This window comes from Scomber japonicus, chromosome 18, assembly GCF_027409825.1.
Source record: "Scomber japonicus isolate fScoJap1 chromosome 18, fScoJap1.pri, whole genome shotgun sequence".
Lineage (NCBI taxonomy): Eukaryota > Metazoa > Chordata > Actinopteri > Scombriformes > Scombridae > Scomber > Scomber japonicus.
Window position 1 is genome coordinate 10,574,293 of NC_070595.1, and position 24,479 is coordinate 10,598,771.

At 44.7% G+C, this 24,479-nt stretch overlaps 1 protein-coding gene across 1 annotated transcript in view; it reads right to left on the reverse strand.

Annotated features, from left to right (window-relative positions):
- Window positions 1–232: 232 nt before the first annotated feature.
- The window catches only part of tnrc18 (trinucleotide repeat containing 18), a 49,689-nt gene continuing 25,442 nt past the window's right edge, over window positions 233–24,479 (reverse strand). Inside the window, exons 10-30 of the mRNA XM_053337732.1 lie at window positions 23,204–23,618; window positions 22,037–23,026; window positions 21,797–21,942; window positions 21,564–21,700; window positions 21,325–21,438; window positions 21,040–21,220; window positions 20,625–20,940; window positions 19,063–19,275; window positions 16,246–16,437; window positions 15,361–15,836; window positions 14,724–14,858; window positions 14,154–14,295; window positions 13,941–14,058; window positions 13,162–13,237; window positions 12,715–12,823; window positions 12,294–12,410; window positions 11,263–11,412; window positions 8,214–10,060; window positions 7,876–8,112; window positions 7,463–7,537; window positions 233–4,368 (exon numbers count right to left, since the gene is read on the reverse strand). Coding sequence (XP_053193707.1) covers window positions 4,162–4,368; window positions 7,463–7,537; window positions 7,876–8,112; window positions 8,214–10,060; window positions 11,263–11,412; window positions 12,294–12,410; window positions 12,715–12,823; window positions 13,162–13,237; window positions 13,941–14,058; window positions 14,154–14,295; window positions 14,724–14,858; window positions 15,361–15,836; window positions 16,246–16,437; window positions 19,063–19,275; window positions 20,625–20,940; window positions 21,040–21,220; window positions 21,325–21,438; window positions 21,564–21,700; window positions 21,797–21,942; window positions 22,037–23,026; window positions 23,204–23,618 — 6,393 coding nt within the window. The 3' untranslated portion in view covers window positions 233–4,161. The remainder of the gene's footprint in view (window positions 4,369–7,462; window positions 7,538–7,875; window positions 8,113–8,213; window positions 10,061–11,262; window positions 11,413–12,293; window positions 12,411–12,714; window positions 12,824–13,161; window positions 13,238–13,940; window positions 14,059–14,153; window positions 14,296–14,723; window positions 14,859–15,360; window positions 15,837–16,245; window positions 16,438–19,062; window positions 19,276–20,624; window positions 20,941–21,039; window positions 21,221–21,324; window positions 21,439–21,563; window positions 21,701–21,796; window positions 21,943–22,036; window positions 23,027–23,203; window positions 23,619–24,479) is intronic.

The following is a 24,479-nucleotide window of genomic DNA, read 5'->3' on the forward strand; positions in this document are numbered from 1 at the left end:
GACAGTGCCAGGAGGCGAAGTGATGGAGAGGAAAGAAAGTGGAATTAGCTGGAATGTGGATGTGAGTATATCATGTTGAAACATCTCTCAGGTACGTAGTGAAGATCTCATTGCTTGACTACAAATATTTGAGTGAAGTGCAGCATTTTAGCAGTAGAACAGAAACACAAATGTCATCAAAAGCATCGATATAAGACATGTTTCACGCCAGAGACTCACAGGACACCAGAAGTACAGTTCCATCTGTTTATTGATTAACTATAAAATATTGAGTTACTAAAACAATTTGAAAGAAACACTGATAAACGTGGTTGCTGTCTGTAAAAAAAAAGAAAAAAAAAACCTTACACATACAGTATAGAGCGACAGAATATATCTGGTTTCAGATTTATTTCTAAAATGTATTCTTTTGCATTTTTTACAAGATTAGACATGTGTACAAAGTATATTCTGATAGCTTTTTCTCCCCTCGACAGTGAAGGATCATTTACAAAACTTAGATGATTTTTCTATTTTCAAAATAATCTTTTTTTTTCTTTCTTTCTTTCTTTCTTTCGTGTGTGTCTGTAACAGGACGATAACGATACTGAAGGAACAGCAGACGAAGAACCAGCCTCCAGTCCACCTCTCTCTCTCTCTCTCTTTCTCTCATTCTCTCTTTTGCTCTCTCTCCCATTCCTCTCTCTATCTCTAGCAGCTAGCTCCCAGTGCCTTTCAGCAGTATTGCTTAAGAGGCGTGGACGATTGTTCAGAGAGGGGAAGCAAGGGGGGAAAAAATGACAGAAACATGCAAAAAAAAAAAAAAAAAATTACAGAGATGTATATTAAGAACATCACAGCAAAATCGACAAAAAAACACATAAACGGTGATAAAAAGAACATAAAGCCAGGTTTTTATAACACATGACACCAAAAGAAAATGAAGGCGAAATGGGGAATAAGTGTGTGTGTGTGTGTTGGACCCTGTAAGAAGGCCTAAGGCTGGGCTTTGGATGGAGATAGGGGGGGGGGCAAATAGTGATTGGAAGGCAATAACACACACCTTCAAGGGTTACAAAGGTGTGTAAGTGTGTGTGTATGTATGTGTGTGTATGTGGTAATACCAAGGGATGAGAGTGTGATGTCTTATCAGTCTCCCTCACACACACACACACACACACACACACACACACACATACAGAAAAAAAGTGCTTTAGCAGCTCCAGGGGTAAACAAACATTCATAACGGGCACTTTAACTTGTTCACTCTGCAGACACCTGTACGACCTGTGTACACCGAGGGATCCGTTTTGGCTGGCTGTCAGTCTGGCTGTCAGTCAAAACTTTTGAACTTTTTTTGTCTGCAGGAAAAGTGAATTTCCGGGAGGGATCGTCTGTCGGGTGTCGGACCGAGGGGAGCCGACGTAAAAGCAGCAGCAGCAGCAGCAGCTGGAGGAGCAGGCGAGGTGGGGGGGAATTGGGGGAGTTTAAAAGATAAAGATTCTCTGGCATCAGTTGATCGATCGATTCATTCAAGGTTGCAAATCTACACAAAAATCTTCAGACAACAGTACACATAGTGACTCTGTACCTGGTCAAACCTCTTTAAAAACGGGCTTTCAGTATTAACAGACTAGCAGCACATTAACAAAATTTACTACTACACTGATGCTTTTTTTTTTGTCATTTAGCGGGAAAACGTGACATTAACATCTCGGGGTTGTCCTCCGGATGTCACTCGGCCACCTCAGAGTGAGTAGAAATAATAAAAATTTTAAAAATCTGACAAAACCAAAAGATCTCGAGAGAGTAGAAAATATTAAACCTATTGAATATCAACAAGACAATCTGCAATCTCTGCTGCGAGGCAGAGAGAGGGCAACATGGTAAGAAACATACAAGAAAATCAATATGATAATTCACAGATATATAGAGTATACTACATACAGCATATACTGCACATAGATGCTGATATATCTGATACACGAACTATACACAATATACCGGGGCTTATTTGAACTACAAATCAAGATAGGCGTTTCCCCACGTCAGCAGACTGGGTAGAATACCAATCAGATTCCTCCTTGGCACCTTTATAAAGGTGGGGACTAGGAGGGCGGGACCTAAGAGAGATTTGGCGAATCATCATCATAAGGCCTGGGAGAGTAAGGCCGCCCAAAACGCTCACAACCCTGAGCACAACATTCAACAGTCTCACCCTATAAAAAATTAAAACGGTCAAACTAGGCACATAGAAACAATTTCATAAGCAGCTAAAAGAAAGCCGAAAAAGCAGAACGCGTGAAAGGGACGTGGTCTGTTTATCTGCGTCTACGGGGAGGGGAGGGGAGGGCATCGCTGGCGTGCAGAGGAGAGGCGGCGAACGCGGTGGGAGGAAGGGTTTTTTGTTTTTTTAAGTAAATACTCTAGGAAGACATAGGAGACCTCCCAGTCGCAGAGTCTCCTCTGCAGCGGAGCTTATTCAAAGTGCACTCATGTCAAATACAACTGATCGCTTGGAGGGTAGAAATGTGATCAAAGGGGGGTGAGGGGTTGGGGGTTACGTCCATAAAACAGCAGAAGCAAAAGAGAAAAACAAAATAACATCTAACACAGGACACATAGAGGTTGCAAACACTGCAGCCAAACTGTGAAAGAAGACTGTTGAAATTGAATGATACTGATTTAATCAGTGCTGGCAGATTCATACTGAGCACCGGTGCCACGACCTTGATGCGTCTTGGACTCGACTGCAGCGTTTACAACCCTGAAAACACCTTTTTTTTTTCTTCTTTTTTTTTTAAAAGAGAAAGGAAAAATCCACCCTCACTGTTAATATATCAGCTTGTGTTACTGGAGTTAGTTTGTGATGAAGTGATGAAGTATTATCTGTCAAAAACTGTCTGTACATTTCCCAGAATGCTTTTCAACATCCTCCAGAATCTTCATATTGATGCTTCTGCCAGGTGAAGAAAGTCTAGGATCTATTTCTCGCTGTATAGTTCAACCTCAGTGCAAAACGGACAAAACACAAGATGCATCAACAGCATCTTTTCTTTCTTTTCTTTTTAAATCATAGTGTTTAAGTGTTTTTTTAGGGTGGATTTTTCCTTTAAGAGAAGGAACTCAAAGATGAAAATGGGAAGTGCTTTTAAATAGTACAAGATTCCTTCCTCTCTCTTTAGCCTGAGTCTCTGAGGGAGTCAGAAGTTTTAGTAGCGCACGGGCAGGCTGCCTGCCCGAGGTTAGGATTGTCAAGGGGAATTGAGGAGGGGGTTAGGGGGTTAAATTAGAGGAGGATAGACTTTAAGTGTTTTCTTTTTTTTTAAGTGCTCTCTGTCGGACAGCAACGGAAGGAGTCTTTACCCCTCTCACTCTCTCTTTTCTCTGTGCATCTCTTTCTCTCTATGCGTCTGTCGCTCCTGCTGTTCTGTAGATACATTTATATGACTGTAACATGACTTTTTTTTTTATATGACTGTAACATGACTGTAACATCACCACGGCAACATCATAATCACAACATCACATCTCCTGGCGCGCACGCAACGCCGGCCTCTCTCCTGTATCATCATTCACAGTTCATTAAAGCTTCTTGACTGTTTACCTCTTTAGTAAAAAGTACTCTGACATAAATCTATTACATGAAAATAAAACACTCATATTTTCCTCTATATAAGTGTGTGTGTGTGTGTGCATGTGTGTGTGTTACGTGGAGGGGGGGTGAGTATTTACATGTGTCTGTGCAGGTGTGGGTGTACACGTGTTTTTATGACGGTTATATTTCCATGTAAAAAGGAGACTGAAGTGCTCACGTGTGTTCTGAATCTTTCCCATGAACACGAGCACATTTCACAGTCTTGTGTTGAAATGGAGTCTGTGTGTGTGCAAATGTTTCAGGAGACGTTCAGGTTCCTTTTTAATACTGTCTGTAGTGTCTCCCGTCTCTGTAGTAGTAGCTGTTCATGACAGTCTGTTTGAAGTGTATCATGCTGTTAGAGTCATGGCGGGTGAAAGATCCATCATGAGTGAAGAGCAGTGATTAGACTTGGGGGGGGGGGGGGGGGGGAAGACCGCGGGTCGGCTTTGACTCCGAGTGCGGTCCGAAAAGTCGTCGTGTCGTGTCACTATTTTGGTTTTTTCGGAGAGGCTCGCTGGGCTGGGTTTTGGAGTTTGTTGGTTTCAGCAGATGACCGGGACTCCGTCGGTGTTGAAGATCATGCCCGTGGTGGGTTCGTAGGTGCCGGCCAGGTAGTAGAGGTCTTCGCTGTCGGCGTAGCGGCGGGTGTGGGTCATCTGCTCGTACTCCTCCACGCTCACCACCAGGCACTTGTGACTGACCGTCTGCACGTCGTTCTCGTCGCTGTGGGACGACTGGTACAGGGCGCGCTGCGGCACACACACAGAGGTTGTTATTCTAAAACTGCTGGATGTGCTACCCATGAAACATTTAATTTATTTCTACACAACTGGACAATTAACTGCTTTCACATGTCCTAATGAAATGTAGTAATAGACCATCAGACAAGCAAGAAATAAACTTGAATATATTATCTGTCATAAGTGTTCAATTGGGTTAAGATCTGGTGACTGTGATCATAACATATTCTTTATTTGATTCTGCATTAGCTGCCACTAAGCTAGCAGCTACTGTTCCTGGGGCCACACACAACAAAATATAACACATTACATATATAACACAAATCTCAATAACCACAACACATCTCATTGTGTTTCATCCTGCTTGTCCAGGTTGGTTCATTTTTATTGATGTGTTTAGTAGTTTCTTAAAACTTGCCTTACTTGATGCTTCAGTTATTATATTTGGTAGCTTGTGTCATATTGTGATGGCTCTATACATTACCGATGTGCTCACTGTAACTTATTTCAGAGTACAGATAATTTGGCTGTTTGCTGATATTCTTAATGAAAGCCATAAGAGTGCATGCCAGCCTCTCCTTTACTCTCAGCCATGATAGACTGCTATACACTCTCTGTACTCTGCCTCATACCTAGAGGACAGGACAGTGCAAGCTATGCAGCTTTATGCTGAGCTATTTGGAGCTTAGACAGATCTTTTTTGGCTGCATCTGACCAGACCACTGAGCAGTAATCAAGGTGAGATAAAACAGGTGCCTGTGTCAGTAGCAGTCTAGAGGCAGGAGTGTAAAAATAGGAACATTTTCTGATGTAATATATCCATTATTATGGCCTATCCATTTTTTAAAACAATATTTCAATATGTTTCTCCTGTAATAGCTGCTTTGAGTGTAAGGCCCAGCTTACCATCATTATTAGTGACATGTGTGGCATTGAACATCACACTTTAGTTTTTTGCTACATTCAAAAACTGCAGGTCAGTTTTAAGTGTGTTCTTTAAGACGGTTTTATTATTTCATGCAATGTATAAAGTTGTACATTTGCAAATAGAGATCATTTTCTTTTTAGTATAAAAAGCCATTTGTGGATGATCTCAGTCAGCGCTTTGCATGTAGAGTAATCTGCCTTACAGCCATGCTGCAAACCACAGTTTAATTCATTAAGAGAAGAATAGTGTAGTATCTGTTCAAGGACAACTTTTTCCATTAGCTTGCTGAACACTGGAAGAATACTAATGGGCTTGCTATTGGCAGCTGAGAATCTCTCTCATTTGTTTTTTGGAAGAGGTACATCCTTGGCAGATTACAAACCTGGGGGAATAACCCTCTTTAAGACTCAAGTTGAAAATATGACATATTGGCAATGAAATTAATCTACTGGCTTTTTTAAGGGTTCTATAACCTTTGTTTCTCATAAATAGACTCATTCAAATCAACACACCTCCCCCACAAGAGGAACCGGTTACCTTTCTTAACTTATCAACTTTGTCCATAAAATGAGGGTGTGCAATGCCCTTTGATTTTAGTAGGGAAATTCCATTGACCGTAATGAAAAAAAGGTGTATTATTCTTGGCAGTACCCAGTAAGTCATTCAGGGTTTTCCACAGTTTGTTTTGATGTTTTGATTATGTGCCTTTTTCTTCTTTCTGTTTAACTGTGTAGCTTTATTTCTCATTACGCAGTACATTTGCCAATTTTCAGTTTCTTTAGAATCCGTTGCACTTTTTTAAAAAAGCCTGTTTTACACATACTGAAAATTCTACGGATCTTACTGTAAACTGCCTTCATTTGGAGCTATGTAAATTCTCTTAATGGGACACATTGATCAGACACACAAAGCAATAGTTCAGAAAATAACTTTAGGGCTTTTTCCACCTCATTTAATGCCAACTCAACAGTCCCTATATATTTAACAAAATCATATTCTCTCTCTCTTATAAGAACTCTAGACCAGCTTTGGGACTTGTGGTTTTTCTAACTATTGCCACAATATTATCATTAAAGCCCACAGGGACCGATCCTGCTTCAGAGGATAATTCACTGTCATTAGTGAATGTGGTCAATACAGGTTACAGATGTTTGCCCAATGAAATTGCAACACACTCTAGTTGACTTGTTCACCGTCTGAGTCAAATTACAAGTGAGTGTAATGCTGTTCTCAATATGCCAACCTATATTAAAGTCACCAAGAAATAAATATATATTTACTGATATCTGTTATCTTCATCAGCACACAACACAATCCTTCTACATACTGCACTTATAGACACTACTAAATACAATCTATTTACAGAGAGCAAGATGAACCATCAGGTCCAGCACTAACCTGAACCCTAAATGTGTTTGTGAGAAGCAACTACATTGATATATTTACTAATAATAAAGCTAGATATTTATAATATCACCTTTACTTATTCCTCCTGATATTAATATGAGCTAGTCTTAACCCTTTTTGAGTTAAATTCAGAACCAGGATTTTCCTAATTCATATCCAGCAATGATCCAACACAGTTTAGATTGATGACTGCTGTAGCACCACTCTGTTAACCATGTTATAAACCCTCCTAACACTAGCTAAAGCATTTTAGACAATATGTTTATATCTTCATTTGTCTTTATCAAATATAATGGAAAAAGTGTTGCTCTTTGTGTCATCTGTGACATTTTGTGTGATGAGTGTGATTTAACGTCACTTTCCCAGGATGTCAAACAAACCTAACAAAAAACTTTTTATGTGTCTTTAACTTGAAAACTAAAAAAAACGACTAAAATGCTTTATTGACTCTTACAGGAGCTTATACAGTGATGCTACACCAGTATGCAGTTCAGATTATAGATGAATAAATGATCAAGTGCACTGACTGCTGTACTGTTATGATGAATGACCAAGTGAAAACTAAGGAGTTGAAAAATAAAATGTGCTAGTGAAAGAGAGAAGAAAGAATATAGAAGAATAGAAGAATGTATTTTATATTTACACACTCTATTTAAATTATTCAGCTATCTGATATCCTTTCACTACATTTTTCACTACACTCCCACACTAAGATGAAAAAAGGACCAGGGTTTGAAACACACGTTATGTAGCTAATTTTTTTCTCACCTCCATGAAGTCTTTCCTCTGAATAGAGGAGTGCAGAGCTGCTGGTAAAGACTGGCCACACATCTGATCCCAGTTCTGGAGAGGAAACAAGTATTAGATTTAGGAAAAAGCTTCAAACTAACAAAACACACAACATACTTAGTCTGAAGGAATCAGGTAAACACTACTAAAGAAAATGGATTGTAGGTTTTATTTGCAGTGGATAAAATAGCATCCTACTCATGCATTACATCTCATAAAATGAAATGATTCAATAGGTCTTAAAATACTTGCCGGTGAATAAGACGTTCTGCTATTCCAAACAAGTTTTGTAACTAAACATTTTTAAAGACTCACATTCACATTCACTTCAATCACTCACTTCACCATAACTGGTCTGCTTAGTTATATTAATTTAAACTTCAGGCTCCTACCTTCTTGTCGGTGAGTTTCTTGCCGGGGTTCGTCTCCTCTGGATGATAGAACCAGTTGACCCTGACCACCATGTTGCTGCCCCAGGACTCCCACATGCTCTGGATGCGGCCGATGAAGGGCAGGTTGGGCCGCCCGGCCGACAGGAACACGGCACAGTCACCGATGCGGATCATCTCTCTGCCGCGTACAATGGCCTTGTAGAAGAGCTTCTTGGCCTTGCCCTTCATACCACGTCTCTGCAGTGTGGGTCAGAGGATAGATTTGAATGAATGCAGTGGGTGTTTCTCAAAAATGACAGCGGCATTTTTTTCTAATTACGTGAGATTTCTCTCCTCACCTGAGTGGGTTTCCCAAACCACTTCCAGAGCTGTCTGGCTGGGAGGAAAGCTGAAATTTTGGGCCTGTTCTCCACACTGGGAAGCCTCTGGCGTTTGGCCAGCTCCTTGGTCGTAGGGAGGTGAACCCCTTCTCTCCGCTTCGGTCTCCCCACCTTCCCCTCTCCTCCGCTGGGCTTCGGTTTCGGAGGGCGACCCCTTTGCCCAGAGCCCTTCCCGGTGGCTGGTTTAGCAGGTTTAGCCGGAGCAGGAGCAGCAGGAGTCGGAGATGTCGAAGGGGAGGGAGATCTAGAGAGAGGAGACTGCTCTTCTTCTTCTTCTTCTTCTTCCTCTTCCTCATCTTCCTCCACTTTTACCTCCACCTCCTTCTTCACCTCCTCTTCTTCCTCCTCTTCTTCTTCTTCATCGTCATCGTCTTCTTTCGTCTCCTCTTTTGGCTTGTCTTGTGCTGGAGGCGGGGAGACAGGGCCTGGCGGAGGAGTAGGGGTCCTCTCTTCATCTGAGCTGCAGGACGAGTCATCGGTGGAGGACGACGACGATGAAGACGACGACGACGAAGAGGATGAGGAGGAACCAGAGCAGGATGAAGAAGAGGAAGAGCAGCTGGAGGTGCATTTCTTCTTTTGCTTCATCTTCCCTTTCTCCGCTTCTTCCTCCGATTCTGAGCTGCTGCTGCTCTGAGACTCCACTTTCATCTTTCTCTCCTCTCTCTTCTCCACCTCCTTTCTCTCCTCTTTCTTACCCTTCTCCTCCCTCGTGTCCACCTCCTGCCCTCTACTTCCACTCCCACGGCTTTCTGCTTTCTCTTTAGCCGCCATCGATGCTTTGTAGTCTTTCTCTGGCGGGCCGGTCTCTCTGTCCGGAGCTCTTAGCTTAGCTTTCAGCAGCTTTTGATTGGATGCTGACGTGGGCGTGGCGATGGGGGTGTGATCTCGCCGGACCCCTCGACCCTCCAGCAACATCAGAGCCTTGGTCTTCTTGGTTTTCGGAGACGTCACGCCTTCGTGGTCGAGCTTCACGAGGGGCTCTGCAGACGGAGGCTTCCGTCTCACCACAGAGCTGATGTCACTCTGCCCCGAGCTTGACTTAGGCCTGGAGATGGAGCTGGAGCTGGAGCTGGATCTAGAGGACAGCTGGTCGGACGGCATCTTTAGTTTGGACCTGGGGGCAGATGATGATGATGATGAGAGTGACGATGACGATGATGGTCTGGGGGTCAGAGAAGAGCCGGATTTGCTTGTTGACATCCTGGAGATGGGGCTGGGTATGTGTCCAGAGCTGAGGCTGGGTCTGGAGCTGCTGTGATGGTCTGAGGAGGATTTGTTTTTGGAGGTGGAAGCAGATGAGGGTCTCGGCGTAGAAGAAGCGCTAGGCTTTGGTGTAGTAGATGATGTCATACCGGGTCTGGACATGGGTCTGCTGGTGGTGGGACTGACGCTGCAGTTGTTCTCTCTCTCTCTCTCTCTGCGCTGGCTGTTGTAGGAGCTGAGGTTGGGCTCGCTGTACAGGTCCACAGTCAGGACCTTTCCATAGGTGGAGGGGTACAGGGAGGGAGCGAGGGTGCGGGCTGGTTTAGGAGCAGGAGACTGGACTGAACTGCTCTTCCTAGGGACAGGAGAAGGGAGGGTGGGGCTGCTTGCGGGGGACGTGGTGGAGCTCTTGCGGCCCGGTTTCGCCTGGTTTCCCATTGTCGGTCGAGACGCAGGCCGGGGTTTCTCTTGAGCCACTTTCTGGACAGAGGAAGTCCTGTCCTGAGTGGGCTTAGTGGCAGCCTGGGGTCTCTCCGAGGGCTGGGCGGAGGAAGACGGAGGATCAACTTTGTCTCGGCCATCTGGGTTCGCGGAGGTCTCTGGAAAAAGGAAAAAAAAAACCAATTCGAATATTTAGCCAAAACACACCATAAATGGATTTGCTCTGGATATGCTGACGCGCTCATCGTGCGGCTTCATGATTTTTGTGGTCTGCAGCCTCGCATGCCGACAGCGGCGGACAAATCAGCAAGGATACAATTTTGAAATGAAAACATTGCATTTCAGAAGTGCTTAGCCAGTAGAAACAAGGCCAGCGTCAGCAAATCAGACATGCAACATGCCGTATATTACAGCTAAAGTAATAGGCTGGGAGCGCCACGGAACAACAAAAAGAGGCTGTTTGAGCAAATTCATTACACTGACGTCAGAGATGACAGCGACGGTCAAATATGAGACGTTTGATGAAAGACTTTTTCCGAGCCTTGAGCTATTTTTGTTGGTTCTATTGTTTTAAAAAAGACACACAAAAAAAGAGGAACATGATAAAAATATGTTTGACTTGACTTCTTTAATGGTCTGTATGATAAACATGTAAAATAACAGCAACAAACCACATATAACCGATTTCTGTTATTATGACTAAAAGCAAACACAAATGAGAGACTTTTTCAACTGTTTTAACTGGAAAAGTAAAGCAGTCAGTGGGGAGAGAGAGGGAGAGAGAGAGAGAGAGAGAGAGAGAGAGAGGGAGAGACAGAGAGCGTGTATTTCCATGATGAGCACCGAGCCAAATAATGTGAAATCCATCTCTTTTTTATGATGTTATGCAGACACATTTGGCTGCAGTGTGTGAAGAGATGTTCTTTACTGGTCCCATGGAATTACTCTCAGAAGGGAAAAAAAAGAAAGAAAAAAAAAAAGACAGTGCAGCTCAAATAAAGGTAAAAGTGATGGCAGTGTTTAATGCATAGAGCACTTTTATTTTAAGCACTCCCCTCCATTACTTTTACTTCCTGTGGGAAGCTTTACGTTCTCTTTCTTGGAGATTTGACACGTTTGGTTGATCGTTTCTGTGACCAATTATTTCACTGACACATTAAAGTAGACATGACATTTTGTAGAATTAGACTTAGAGGATATTATCTCTTAGTAGGATAAGGGGGCTGGTTAGCATAAAAATTAGTAAGTGGAGTAACGATGATACTAAACAAAATTTTCCAGGTCAAATGATATGACAAAGACTTTTATTGCTCTATTAATCCATCCGTCTCTTTCTCGGGAAGCAGTTTGATGATCTCACCTGGTTTGGGTTTGGGTTTGCGTCCAGGTTTTCCTTTGATCTTAGGAGTCTCCTCTGGCTTGGTTCCTGCCTCTTTGCCCTCTTTGCTGCATTTGCGGACTCTCCTCCTGGAGCAGCTGGCCACGAGCAGAGCAGGGGACGGCTCGGCGCCTGGACGGAAACAAGAGTTCACACTTAACCTATGTGCTCCTTGTGCTTTCTTCACAAACTGCAGGAAATCTCAGCTTTTTAAACTTCTCAACAAGAAGCCTGCGAAGTTTCCACCTCTTAAAGTAATCTGTACTATTACTGTATGTCTTTTTGATTGCATTCATTCCCCCTAAAAAGCCTCAACATAAAGCATGTTGGAAAGCACCCTGCTTGCAAAAAGGAAAAATATTTATTCAAGCTCCTGGTGTGCAGAAATCACACAAGTAAACACGAAGTGAACGACTGTAATGCAAAACGCAGACTAGCGATGGGCTTCAAGCTCTTCTGCAGGCAGCGCTCAGTATTTGCAATCTCTGGAAGCTAAGAGCCTCTGGTTGTTTGTCTCCATATTTTCCTCTCTGTATTTGATGTGGACAGTCATGAAGTTGGGGTCAGACTTTAGTCCTGGAAAATACATCTACATCTACATCTACAACTACACACACACACACTCCAGTATAAAGAGTACTGATGTACCAGAATGTCTGTAAGTTAGCTACACTCTACTGGGAAAACACTTGTGCTAAAACCATCAATACACACACAGACACACACATGCAGGGCAGTTTTGCAAATGCTGTCAAGCTTGATCCAAGGCCTACACACACACACACACACACACACACACACACACACACACACACACGGTAAATATATCATGATTTGTGTGTCTGTGTGTGTGTGTGTTTGGGAACGGAGTTATTCTCTCTTCTCCTTCCTCTTTTCAACAGAGAACTGAGAGCGGCCACAAAAAAAAAATCTAATGAGGTCATGACTGGGTGAGATGTTACTGTTACTGTGTGAGTACATGTGTGTGTGTGTGTCTGTGTGCGCGTTCTCACAGTGGATCTTGTAGTCTGGCGGCAGCAGTCTGATGTGGGAGAGAGGGATGCGGCCCGTGTCGCCATCGTCGAACTCCACCGTGATGAGATCATCGTTCTCGTCCACATCTGAACTTCCTGCGAATAAGCAAAAATAACAAGTTCACATGTGGAGCGTGGGTGTCTATGTTCTGATTTGACTGCATCGCACCCACTCACTCCTAATCTGACTGCATTTCCATTAAACCACCCTGACTTTACAGCACCAAATAAGAACATACCAATGATGTTCATATTATCATCTGATGCCACAAGATTAGACTCTCACTTACATTTATTTGTGCTGCCAGTTGCTGTGAAATTGTCCATGCAAGTAATTTGAGTATGAATCATGTCATATCAGTTGTATGTATGCATGTGTGGTTGCGTGCTGCTGTTGTACCGTTGACGACAGTGCCGGGGTAAAGGCAGCGGTACTGCTGGCTCCAGTAGGCAGCGATGCGGGTGCCCTCTGGGAGATAGCGCACGGACGGAGGCTTCACATCGATGATCTGCACACACAGAATAAAAAGGACTCTTAAATGTCAACATAACACAGCGTCGGCCGCTCTTGCACACGCTAAGGGCCTCGGAGTGCATCACAGAAAGTGTGTGCCGGCCCGATTTGTTTATTCAAGACTACAAAGATGTGCAAAAGGAGGATAAAGAGTTATTTTGGTGTGGGGGGGATTAACCAGAGCATCATACAGCATAGTTTGTTTCAAGCATACTGGAATGTCAACTTTCCCTTTTCACTGTCCAATTTCACCAGAAACAGAGATGGCTGTGGAGCATTTAGTTATTCATAAATGCAAACATTTCATATGTGATAGATCTCCAGTTTACTCACAGCCTCCTGCAGCAGTTGTTCCAAGCAGTAGATGTGTGGTCGGTTCCCTCTCTCGCCCTCCACCACCACGCTGTATCTGCAGAAAGGGGATTACGGGAAGAGCTTTCATCAGCTTTCTTTGCAGTCGCCTCTTTGGCAGACGCGTATTACCTTGATTCCGACTGATCTAATACTACGCAGGCAGAGGAATGTGTTGCCTTTCGCTGTTAGAGTACTTTTGGTTCAGTTGTTGTCCAGCACAGAGCACAGCTAATGCCCACATCCCCCCTGGAATATTAATCCCGTCTGAACAGGGCTTTAGACTTTGTTTGTTTTCCTTTAATTAAGCCACTCTGGATTTGAGCGCCAGCTAAATGACAAAAATGAGATCTGAATGTGTTTTCATGTTTGCAAGTTTGTGCATGTGTGAGGGAATTGTTACTGAAATATTCACTTGATTGAGAAGCTTTATACCACTCTCATATATGTCCAGTAAATGTGGTGCTACAGCCAGCAGTAGGTTAGCTTAGCTTAGCACAAAGATTGGAAACGGGTGGAAACAGCTAGCCTGGCTCTCTGAAGCTCACTTAATAACAAGATATATATTTTGACTGTTTAATCCATACAAATACCCAATGTGAAAAAACAACAACTTTTTAGTGATTTATCTGGGTGCTATGAGTTGGACTATTTCTTCCTGCAGGAAATCACTGCACCCAGTCACATTTGGTAGAGAAAACACACACTAGAATTACATTTTGTACATCCTAAAGTTTACATATCTGCTCGTGTGTACTCACATGTCAGGTGAGTGTACAGTGTTCACATGTCCCGCGTACAGAAGCTGGTCGTCCATCGGGATCAAAACTCTGAGTCCATCCACCAGAGAGTCTTTATCCAGTACACACTGCACTGGAGCTGAAAGCAACACCACATGCCAGCAGTTCATAAATATGCACTTCTGTAATCAGCATGTGAGATCAGGGTGTTAAGCAGTGTCTGCATGTACTGACCAGGTGTCGAGGACCTCTCCGATACGCTGTTGCTGCGTGGTGGGAGGAGCTCGTCTTCGCTGAAGCTGCTGTCCTGGTTGGGCTCGAAGTCTTCATCTGCCGCCATGCTCTCCATCAGCCGGCTCACCGCTCCCCTGGAAGGCTGCAAGAACACATGCGAGAGCTTTCATTTTGAATGTTGCTTTCCTCAAAAATGCAGATGTTTTGTAAAAAATCAATGAGTAACATCTGTCTCACAAACATCTAAATGTGGACTTTTTTTCAAGGTATAACTGTCAGCCAACAAAACTACAAGGCTGATAGGTGACGGGTTCACTAAATGAACCTTTTGCAAAGTGAAACTAACAAATTACAATTATGCGGGCGAGAACACAACCATTTCTGCTGACACGCACATCTCTTTCTTGGAACATATTGTTACTGTGTGTGCGTGCGACTGTGTGTTCTAGAAAGTATAGAGGGTGTGTGCACATTTATGCCTAATAACTAAAATGTTCTGGTTTTGTCCTTGCCAGGATAATTAAGTTTACATCGATAATGACTTTGCACCTCATCCATCATCCCACTGACCTCTCTGGCCTTGGTCTTGGCTTTTGGTTGGCTCTTGCGTGCCGGGCTAAGGCTCAGAGACACGGGGCTGTCTGTGATTGGACTGCACAGAGTGGACGGGCTCACAGGCAGAGGAGAGTCCTTCAGCTTCTTTTTCTGGTTACAAAAAGTCACAACACACATGTTAAAACATGCATATAAATGAAGGAATGATGGCGATGAGGATCTGCTGGACAGATTTACATCTTTACACACGGACACACACACACACACACGGACACACACGGACACACACACACACACACACACACACACACACACACACAGAGGGTGGGATGCTGCCAGGCAGCCTGCAGTTGTCCTTTCTTGTCAGCAACACGACACAGTCAGCAGGGGAGTGCTGCAGTGACTGAAGTACTGGGAAACCCTGCTGGCACTCTGACACACACACTTAAACACACACTCTCACACACACAGACAGAGGTGTCGAGGGAGACAAAGGCATGTGAGGGAAGCAGAGTCTGAAGGAGGAGGAGAGGAGTAAAACGATGACAGAAAAGAAAAGGAAGATGAGGGAGAAAAAAAGGGGCCGAAGCCTCTTTTGTTTTTCAGGCTGGTCTCAGTTGGTGAGTAACAACCTGATGAATTATTGACTTACTTTCACCACATCTTTCCCCTCTCTGCTGGGCGGAGTGGGTTTGGGTCTAGAGGTGGGCTTTGGGGTGAGAGGAGGGGCTGAGCTGGAGGAGGAGGAGGTGGTGGAGCTCTGACTGGTGGAAGCAGAGGTTGACACGGGCATCTGACTAGCTGAGGTGGTGGCGTCGTGGAGGAATATCCTCTCGCTGCGTCGTCGGTTCCAGCCCTCGTCCTCGCTGAAGCCCCCGAACCCGGAGCTGCTGGCGAGGTCGAAGCTGAATCTCCGAGGCGACCGAGGAGAGGGGCGCGGTTTGGGCAGAGGCTTTTGTTTGACAGGCAGCGTTTCATCTCGCTTGGTGGGGCTGGTCTGGTCGATGCGGCGGGTTGCTGGGGGCAACAAAGGGAGCTCTGGGGCCGAGCGCTTACCGTGCAGCAGAGACGGGAACTTTCTCAGCCGCAGGTCCGAGCCAGAGTCTGACCACTCGCACTCTGACGAACCTGGAGAAACAGAGGAGGAGAGAGTCACATGATATAACAACTCACACACACACATCCTCCCATAAACATGAAGCCTGTAATAAACTAAGGTGTTAGATTCTCTGAAATCAATAACTCTGTGAATAGGAATATTGATCAATTTGAGACTAATACATAATTCAAGACTGAATCATTACATGCACCCTGATGTGACAATTACAAATGAATGAATATTTAACAATAAATCAATAACATAATTCTGAACCTGCTCAACCACAAAAAAACACAATTATAGTGTGGATCGCTGTCAGGGGAACCTGTGAAATCAGTAAAGCGGAGTTTGAGCAGAACAGGCTGCATTTGCTGGAAAGTACATATAGAGTATAGAGATTTGTGTTTGTGTTGTTGCTGTGTCTGCTGTGTTATTTACCCAGAGTGCTTTGCCTGCTGCGATGTTTGCCATCATGGAGGAGGCTCAAAGGTGCAGAGCTGACAGGGAGTGCGCTAGCCGCAAACCTGGCCAACATACCCAGACCGCTCTCCTCGCAGCCACCATCTTCCGAATCGGACTCCTCCTCGTTGTCTTCGTCCTCGTCATCCTCATCATCCTCCTCAGAGGTTTCTGTTTAACACAAAAGAGTTTTCAGCTCAGAGACAAATGTGGCAGCAGCGCAGGTCTGGGTCAAAGGTCAAATCACTTTCTATTGTTTCTACTGACACGAAGTGCAGCACAGAGGAGATGAAGTAACAAAAGAAAATCCATCAAGACAAGACGCTAGTTACTGAGGTTGAATTAAGCCCTTCAGTATAAGACCTTACAATAACTGGTTGTCTATATAAGTACCCAGATACACACACACACACACACTCTAACACATAGGCTGATCATTAACAACAGCAGAAAGAGGATAGTGACACTGTCCAAACCACTGCAGCCTGTAACGCTTAGTAAGCAAGATACAGCAAGAAAAATTGCGATTTACAGCATACATGTATGTGAGTCGCACGCGCACACACACACACACACACACACACACTCAGACTGTATGAGCTGAAACTCTGACTCAGATATAATTCATTATTTAAAACCTTTCAGAGGATGTGATGGAGAGAGAAAAGTGGAAAAACTGCAAGGATCCACTCCTTGCTCTAACTCTGACAAGCCAGTGGAGCACACAAAAAGGCAGCGACACACACACACACACATATATAAAGACTGTAGCATACTGCTGGTTAGCTGTGTGTTGCTGGTAGTTAGCAGGTAGGTCCAACAGATGAACAGGAGGAGTTCTCCTCAGGGGTTAGGAGTGTTAACATTGAGGGTGGATGCAAAGTACCAGGTTTCTTCAACCTCCAAGCACCACAGAGATAATATTTTTTTCATTTATTTAGTGTATGAACATTTAAGTGTTAAATATCAGCCATAAAATTAGCTACAGTGTGTGTTTATGAAGATTTCTATTGTTTTATTAAATTTTGATATTAAAGAGTAAGAGATTATCAGTCAAGTTGCTCTCTAACCAAAACAACTTTTTATATGGCTTATTTGACTTAAACAACAGTATAAAGAACACCCAATCACACCACTTATTCTTTAGGTGCAGGGGAAGATTTTCAGAATAAAATACACATTTACAAATGTCAGTCTATAAGGAGCCAGATCTGGTGCGTTTGCGGTACTGTGAATCCACTGTGTTTTAACAGCAGCAGGCAGACGGTACAACAGGCAGGCACTGAGAGGACAGCCCTGTGAGGCCCCTGGGTATAATGTTCATATGAAGTTTGAGTAACCATGGTTACAACTTCTGTCCCAGCCGAGCACTAAAAAAGGTCTCCCTTCTTAAACTTCCAGGAGACATTACGCGGGGAAAGTTAGGGTAACCATGGATACTGATAAAATGCTTTAATTTGTGAGTGGAAAAAATACGAAAACTAAAAAGAAAAAAAAAAGAAAGAAAAAAAAGCTAAATACGTTAATGTTCTGTGTATAAAGTTCAATTTCAGCATAGTCCATGTTAGCGGTCAATCAAAAAAAAAAAAAAAAAGGAGGGGCACTTCCTACTTACAGAGCAGGTGACAGGGGTGTGGCCTCAGGCAGGGCGGGGCAGCGCGGTGGCGTGAGCACAGCCTGGCCTTAGCACAGTCTAGCTTTAGCAATGCTTTAGCCGTAGCTTAGACTAGCCGTAGCGAGGTAGCATAGGCTCAAGGCTGCGCTAGTCCTTGCCAAGCTTCTGTAATGTCGCAGCAGCAGCGGCACAAGCACACGGAACAGGCTGAGAGACACTCAAAGCATCATGGGTAGGACGGGAGGGAGGGGGGGAAGGAAGGAAGGAAGGAAGGGGGGAGGGGTCAAAGGTGAGGAGGGAAAGGTGAGAGGACAGAGCAAGGTGTCTGAGAGAGCAACGTAAAAGGGAAAAGGGTTATTTGAAGGTTTAGTAGACACACAGGAGGAGCTCTATTGTCCAAATATCCCAAATGTCTATAATGCCATCACTCTGTGCCATGTTTAGAATAGAGTAGTAACACATCATCAACCACCACATCATCAATAAACATTTAGTCGGATGTAAAATGCAACTAACCATCGAGAAACATTTGAAAATGAGCCAACTATCATTCAATTCTTTGTTAAGACCGTTTAAACTTATTCTCATCTGTCCAATCAAATTCAGCTCTGTGTGCTCTCAACTCATCTTCTAACATGTTTCCCAAATGTAAGCCTGAAGCTGATCAGTGTTTTTTTTTCCAGCTGATGGGATATTTGAGGAACAGAGCACTCTAAATGATGTGTGGGGTGCAGTGGCAGCTGGACAGACTGACAGAGACGGACAGACAGATGAAGCAGACACAAGGACCACAGCGCTTCGCTTTCTGTACCAATCAAATCAACACCTTTAATAAAGCTTATAGGTACCAAAACGGCAATACAACTTTATGAAAAAATCTCACAATTCACACAATTTTTCAATGTACAAATGCTACAAAAAACGGTTTGCAATCCAGGCAATAAAAAAACACCATAGAAATAGGTCAACTCTTTTTTTTTTCTTTTTTCTTTTTCTTTAAAAAAAAAGGCAACTTTGCAGAGAAGCCAGCAGCAAGAGAGGTAGGGATGGTCAAGCTAAAGCACAGTCTGAAAATAGCTGCCCTAGCGAAAAGCAATCAAAGACACAAGCTGTGTGACGAGGCTCAAAGACACAGTACGGCCTGACTGGACAGCGAGGGGCTGTAAGATTTGGTCAGTAACCTTGGTCGAAGGAGTCGTCGGAGGAGCTGAGGCCCGCTTCCTCCAGCAGCAGGGATAAGTGCTTGTGTTTCTTCTTCTGAGACTTCTGACTGGAAAGCAGGGACGTTGGCGATGACGCGGACCGCCTCTTCCTGGTCAGGTTGCCGTGGGAACGTGTCCCTGAGAGAGGGGGCCAGCCCCCTCGAGCAGAATTGTGCTCCTCTGAATCGGAGTCTGGTGCAGAGAGAGTGTGGTTAATGATTCATGAAAGAAAGATCCCTGTTTGACCCCAACATCACAAGCTGGGAGGAATCTGCAAACTTAAAACTGAATTAATGTGATATTTTGAACAAAACTGGATGACATGATGGGTTTGAGCCTGTTAAACAATGGGCCAATGATTAAGTGTTCAACCAATAACCTGCAGCAGTTGTATAATCCTGCCAAGCACATTTAATATGCAGATCTCAGGAGGATAGAGCACATGCAAGGTTTGGTTTAAAGAAACATACCAGAGTTTTAGTCTAAGACTTGTCCTCAGGTGATAGATAGATGAATAAAGACCCTCGAAAAATGAAATAAAAGTATTCAATGTGGGATAGTCTACGTTTATTATGGAACTAACAATAATAATCCCTCTTTTAAAGGATAAGGCTGGTATTAGTCTGTTCTCACAAACTGAAAATGTGTTTTAAAACAGGTCACAAATATATAGGTCAGAGTCAGTAATGTAACATCTGGCCACTGCAGCTTTAAACAAACGTTTCAGAAACGTCAGAGTAAAATGTGAATTTATTGGGATCTATATCCAGTGGCGGATAAATACACATTTATAGTGAGTAAGTCAGCAGGATGATGTATGTGTCCATGTTCATGTCTGCCTCACACAGAGCAGCACTGTGGTGCATTCATGTTTTTTTAATGGTTTTTGACAACAGTGTAGCTCTACACTGCAGAGAATGGAGATATATCAGACTTTGGCTGCACAGACAATTAATTCATTGTTGGTTTGGGTCTTTTCATGGGATATGTTGACGATACAAAAAATGTATTCATTCAAGGTCCGCTTAGTCAAACTACTATTAACCTGACTCTCCAGATGGTTTGTTACACCACCATCTGAAAAGTCGTCTTTGGGAACTGTTTAGAAAAGGACAGGCACTTTAAAAAATACTTGGCAGTTGATTGGATGAACCATCTGTCTATAACCATCTCAACTTGTGAGGCAGCTGGATTTGTGACATTAATGCATAACTTGAGGCCTGACGATATGGATTCTCGCGTGATCTCATGACGTTGTGAATCCAGCTGCCTCACAAGATAAAACCACTCTAACCAAGGTCTAAAATAAACTTACCTGCTTTAGAATCATAAAGAATATTGCCACTCTTATCACATCTTTAATGGGCCTAACTCGCTTTGAATGTAAATGTATGCATCACCTGCAACTGTGATTGTGATTCATGTAAAGCTCAGACAATGTTTTGATGTCTGAAAACGTTACTTGGACTATATTAGTTCTTATCTGAACACATCAGAGACATGAACCAGCTGTGTCAGATGTTTTATCTCTAAGTACTCACTGTTGGAGCAGCTGCTGAGCTCTGATCTCATGGGAGAGAACAAAGCGGCCTTCTTCTGACCTTTCACCTTCCGCACGGTCTCTGAAGCCGAAGCCTTGGTGGCCATCTTGTGTTTCCCACCTTTGGTGGACGAGTGGACGCCTCGCTCCTTCATCCGACTCTCGGCGGACTTGCCCTTCGGCCGGTCCACCTTTGAGTTGGAGCTGAGCTTGCGAGGCGCACCGAGAGAGCCGAGCTGCGAGAGCGAGAGCGCCCTGTCCAGGTCCGACGCGAGCTGCTCCTGTTCGCACACGTGGCCGCGTTTCGCCTTCAACACCTGAGAGCACTGCAGAAAACAGAAAAACGCTCCATTAATCAATCACAACAGTGGCGCAACACAACTGCCAAAATCAAAAACAACTTCCAAGCTGCTTACCTCCAGAGGGTGACTGGTGGACGGCTCCTGGTCGTTCCAGCTCTTCTTCTTTTTCTTCTTTTTCATTTTCACTCCTCCACTTCCCGCCTCTGTCTCCTCTTCTTCTCTGGACACCCGAAACTTCTTCCTCTGCCCTTCGCCAGCTTCAGAATCCTCAGAGTATTGCACCGTCCTACCCACCCTAAAACATGATAATATTTGAACTTCATAACTTAAAAAAAACTGAAGATGCGTCTAAAAAAAGTGAACCAAAATCAGTCTGAATTGAGCTGTATGAACACTCACTTTCCAGGCCTGCTGTCCAGTTTGGGAGGCGTGACCAGATGTTTCCTCTTTCTGGGTCGTCCTCTGCCCCGTCGGGTAAGACTCCGCCTCTCATCCTCCTGCTGCTGCCGCTCACTGACGGAAGCATAAAAGAGTTATAGATGTGTGTGTGTGTGTCTGGGGTGGAGATTTATTGTGTGTGTGTGTGTGTGTGTGTGTGTGCCTGCATTCATGCTGACAGCGTGTGGAAAAACACTCACCGCTTGTCTCTGCGTCTCTGCAGCTTGCTCATCTCTCTCTGCTTCTCCTTATATGTCTTCTGCAGCTCGGCCAGGCGTACGCGGTATTCCACTTCCACTGCGTCCAACACGTCCAGAGACATTTTACTGAACAGTTGCTGGGAGGAAAGAGACAAACGGGTAACAGAAAACTAGTGAGAACTCTGTCACAACGTCTCACAAACCGTCATTGGCAACACTTTTCTTCATCTTACCGGCTCCTCCTTCCTCTGCCTCCAGCTGTACTTCTTGTTGGGGTCAAGCGTTCTGGGCAGATCAATGTGGGATTGTTTCTCTATGGCCTCCAACAGAATTTGTCTGCTTGCTTCAAGAAGACAATCCAGACCCTCTAATGCCAAATCTAGATGGGATACAGAGAATATTAAAACATTAGAGGAACATAAAAAAAATAATTCTTTCTCTCACACCTCTCACTTTCTACGCTATCCTCTCACCTTGCTCCAGGCTGATGCTTTCCCTCTCTCGCTGGGCCATCTGGCTGAGCAGTGCCATCCCCTCCAGCGCCACCATCTCCAGAGGTCCGGCGCTGTAGCAGTCTGCACCCAAAGGAGGGTCTTCAGTCTGCGGTAGGAGCGTTGGGGCGGGCGGGGTGCGGCGGCCGGCCTGAGCCATCTCGCTGGCTGTCAGCAGGGCGAGCATCCCTGCCATGGGATCCTCAGGACCAATGAGAAGTGGGAGCGGAGAGTCGCAGGAGGGAGGGTAAACGGGAGTTTCGGTGACGCTTTCGATCTGGTTGGGAGTGTGTGAGCGTATTGGAGTGTCTGACCGTGGTGGTTCACACACCACGCTGGCGGTTTGCTCGAGTGACCCACACATCTGAGCTGATTCCTGGCTGTCAGAGTCTGTAACGATGCATGATGGGTATCGCGTTCGCTCTGGTTCCTTGATGACCTCTGCTTTCGGTTCGGCTCTTGCCAGCGGAGGAGGGAGAGGATACGCTGCCTGACATGAGTAAGATGACACTTCCATTTTGATTTGCCCTCCTTCCTTCTCCTGCTCTCTGACTTCTTCCAGTCTCTTGCCTTGCTGCTGTGGAGGACTGGGCACGTGCAGAGCTAGCGGCTGAGGTTTCAGGGCTTCCCTGTCATCCTCTCTGTCCTGGCTGGTTCGGACGGGGCTGCGGCTCCGACGAAGAGGACCCAGAGGTTCTGGTGTCATGTCAAGCTGATGCTGTTCCACACCGGGTTCCTGTTTGAGGAAAGACCCCGTCTTCGATGCCTCAAGTTTCTGTGGCTTGATGTCTGCGTCCAGCAGCCTTGAATGGAGATGGGCTGATGGTAAAGGGACAGGAGAGACTGGAGAGCGGGAGCGATGAGGCGGGACCACTTCAGTGTTTGCCGCTGTGGGTGTTGGGATGTGATACGGAGGGAAAGGTGAGCCGAATGGGGCAGTGATGGACTGGTAAGGGTAACCTGGAGGGAGATCTGTCATAGAAGTGGAGTAAAAATAGAAAGATTCAGATTTTCAGACATTCCTTATCTACACACCCTCATGTTATTTCAGTGAAGCTCATTTAAGAGGTGAGCTCAAACATCCTACAAGAACACAGGTGTTCAGAACAATACAGACTTTTCAACACATCATAAATCTTCTAAACTCACCAGAGTAGAGGCCTTGAAAGGGCGCAGAGGCCGGCTTCTGCCCCTCTCTCTGCTCCCTCCTCCCCATCTCCCCCTCCTCGGCCGCCTCCTGTTTAGGCCGCCGCGGTGAGGACGGGGGCGGCGAGGCTGAGCGGGGGGACGGTGGGTGAGGCAGGGGCGTCGGTGGGTGAGACAACACTCGCTGCGCCCCCTCCTCTGACTTGAGCGTGGTCACTGGCGAGGGGAGCGGAGGCAGCGGGGTGAGGGAGGACGTAGAGGGGGTCGGCGAGCGAGACGAAGGGGGAGGCTTGCGTGGGTGCAGGATGGGCGAGGGAGACGGGGAAGATATGGAGGAGGGGCGGGGTTTGGGGTCGACGTTCCGCTTGTCTGCTTTGTCTTCCATCTCCGGCCGGTGCTCGCTGGCCTTCAACCGCTCCTGAAACACAGAAGAGAAGGGGGGGTTTGTATGCGTTGTGTAGTATTTGACAGACTGAGCTTCAGGGGATTAAATATTAGTGTCTGCCTTCATAGCTCAGATTTTCATGACTGCACTCTCCTGAAGCTGCAGGCTACTGAATGTGTTCTTCAACTTTATTTTTGTTGTAAAAATGTGTGCAGAGTGTAGATCATCTTATATAACCGCCTCTTGGTTATATGTACTGTCCGAGTCGGGTGACACTGGATATTTTTCTTATTATGAAAAAACAAAAACAATCAACTGTGTAGCCAAAGCTTGATTACTTCTTTCCTTTCAGCCATAGAGCTCCACTGTTGTCCAAAAATAAATAAAAACACATCAGTGAGCAACACTGTTGTTCTGGCTGAAAGCTTCCTTCAATTGCAGGAACACGGGAGCTTCAGTTTATTGTGACTCAATCCCAAAAACACTGTCCTGCAAATGGGTATTAATCCGCAGCTGAAAATAGTCCAACAAATGTACTATTTACTCCTTTTTAAACCATGTTTGCTAAAAGCTACAGTGCCTGCCTGATTCAGGAAATTACAGAGCCTTAAAAAAAAGAGAAAAAGAAACTATCTGTGTTATGTTTTGAAAGAAATACAGCCATAGTAGGAAATATGGTTTTGGGGCTGAGAGCCACAGACAGCAGGGGAGCCAGAAACTATTGCAATGTGGACACATTATTGTTTTTTCATTGGATTTGTTGACAGTAAAAATTACAGAGTATCCACCGTATCCTTTAACAGCAACTCTTCACCACTGTTTTTGAGTTTATGTGTGTATGTGATATGAAACTATTTGTCTCACCGCTGTCTACAGAGTGTTCATGTGATGTGA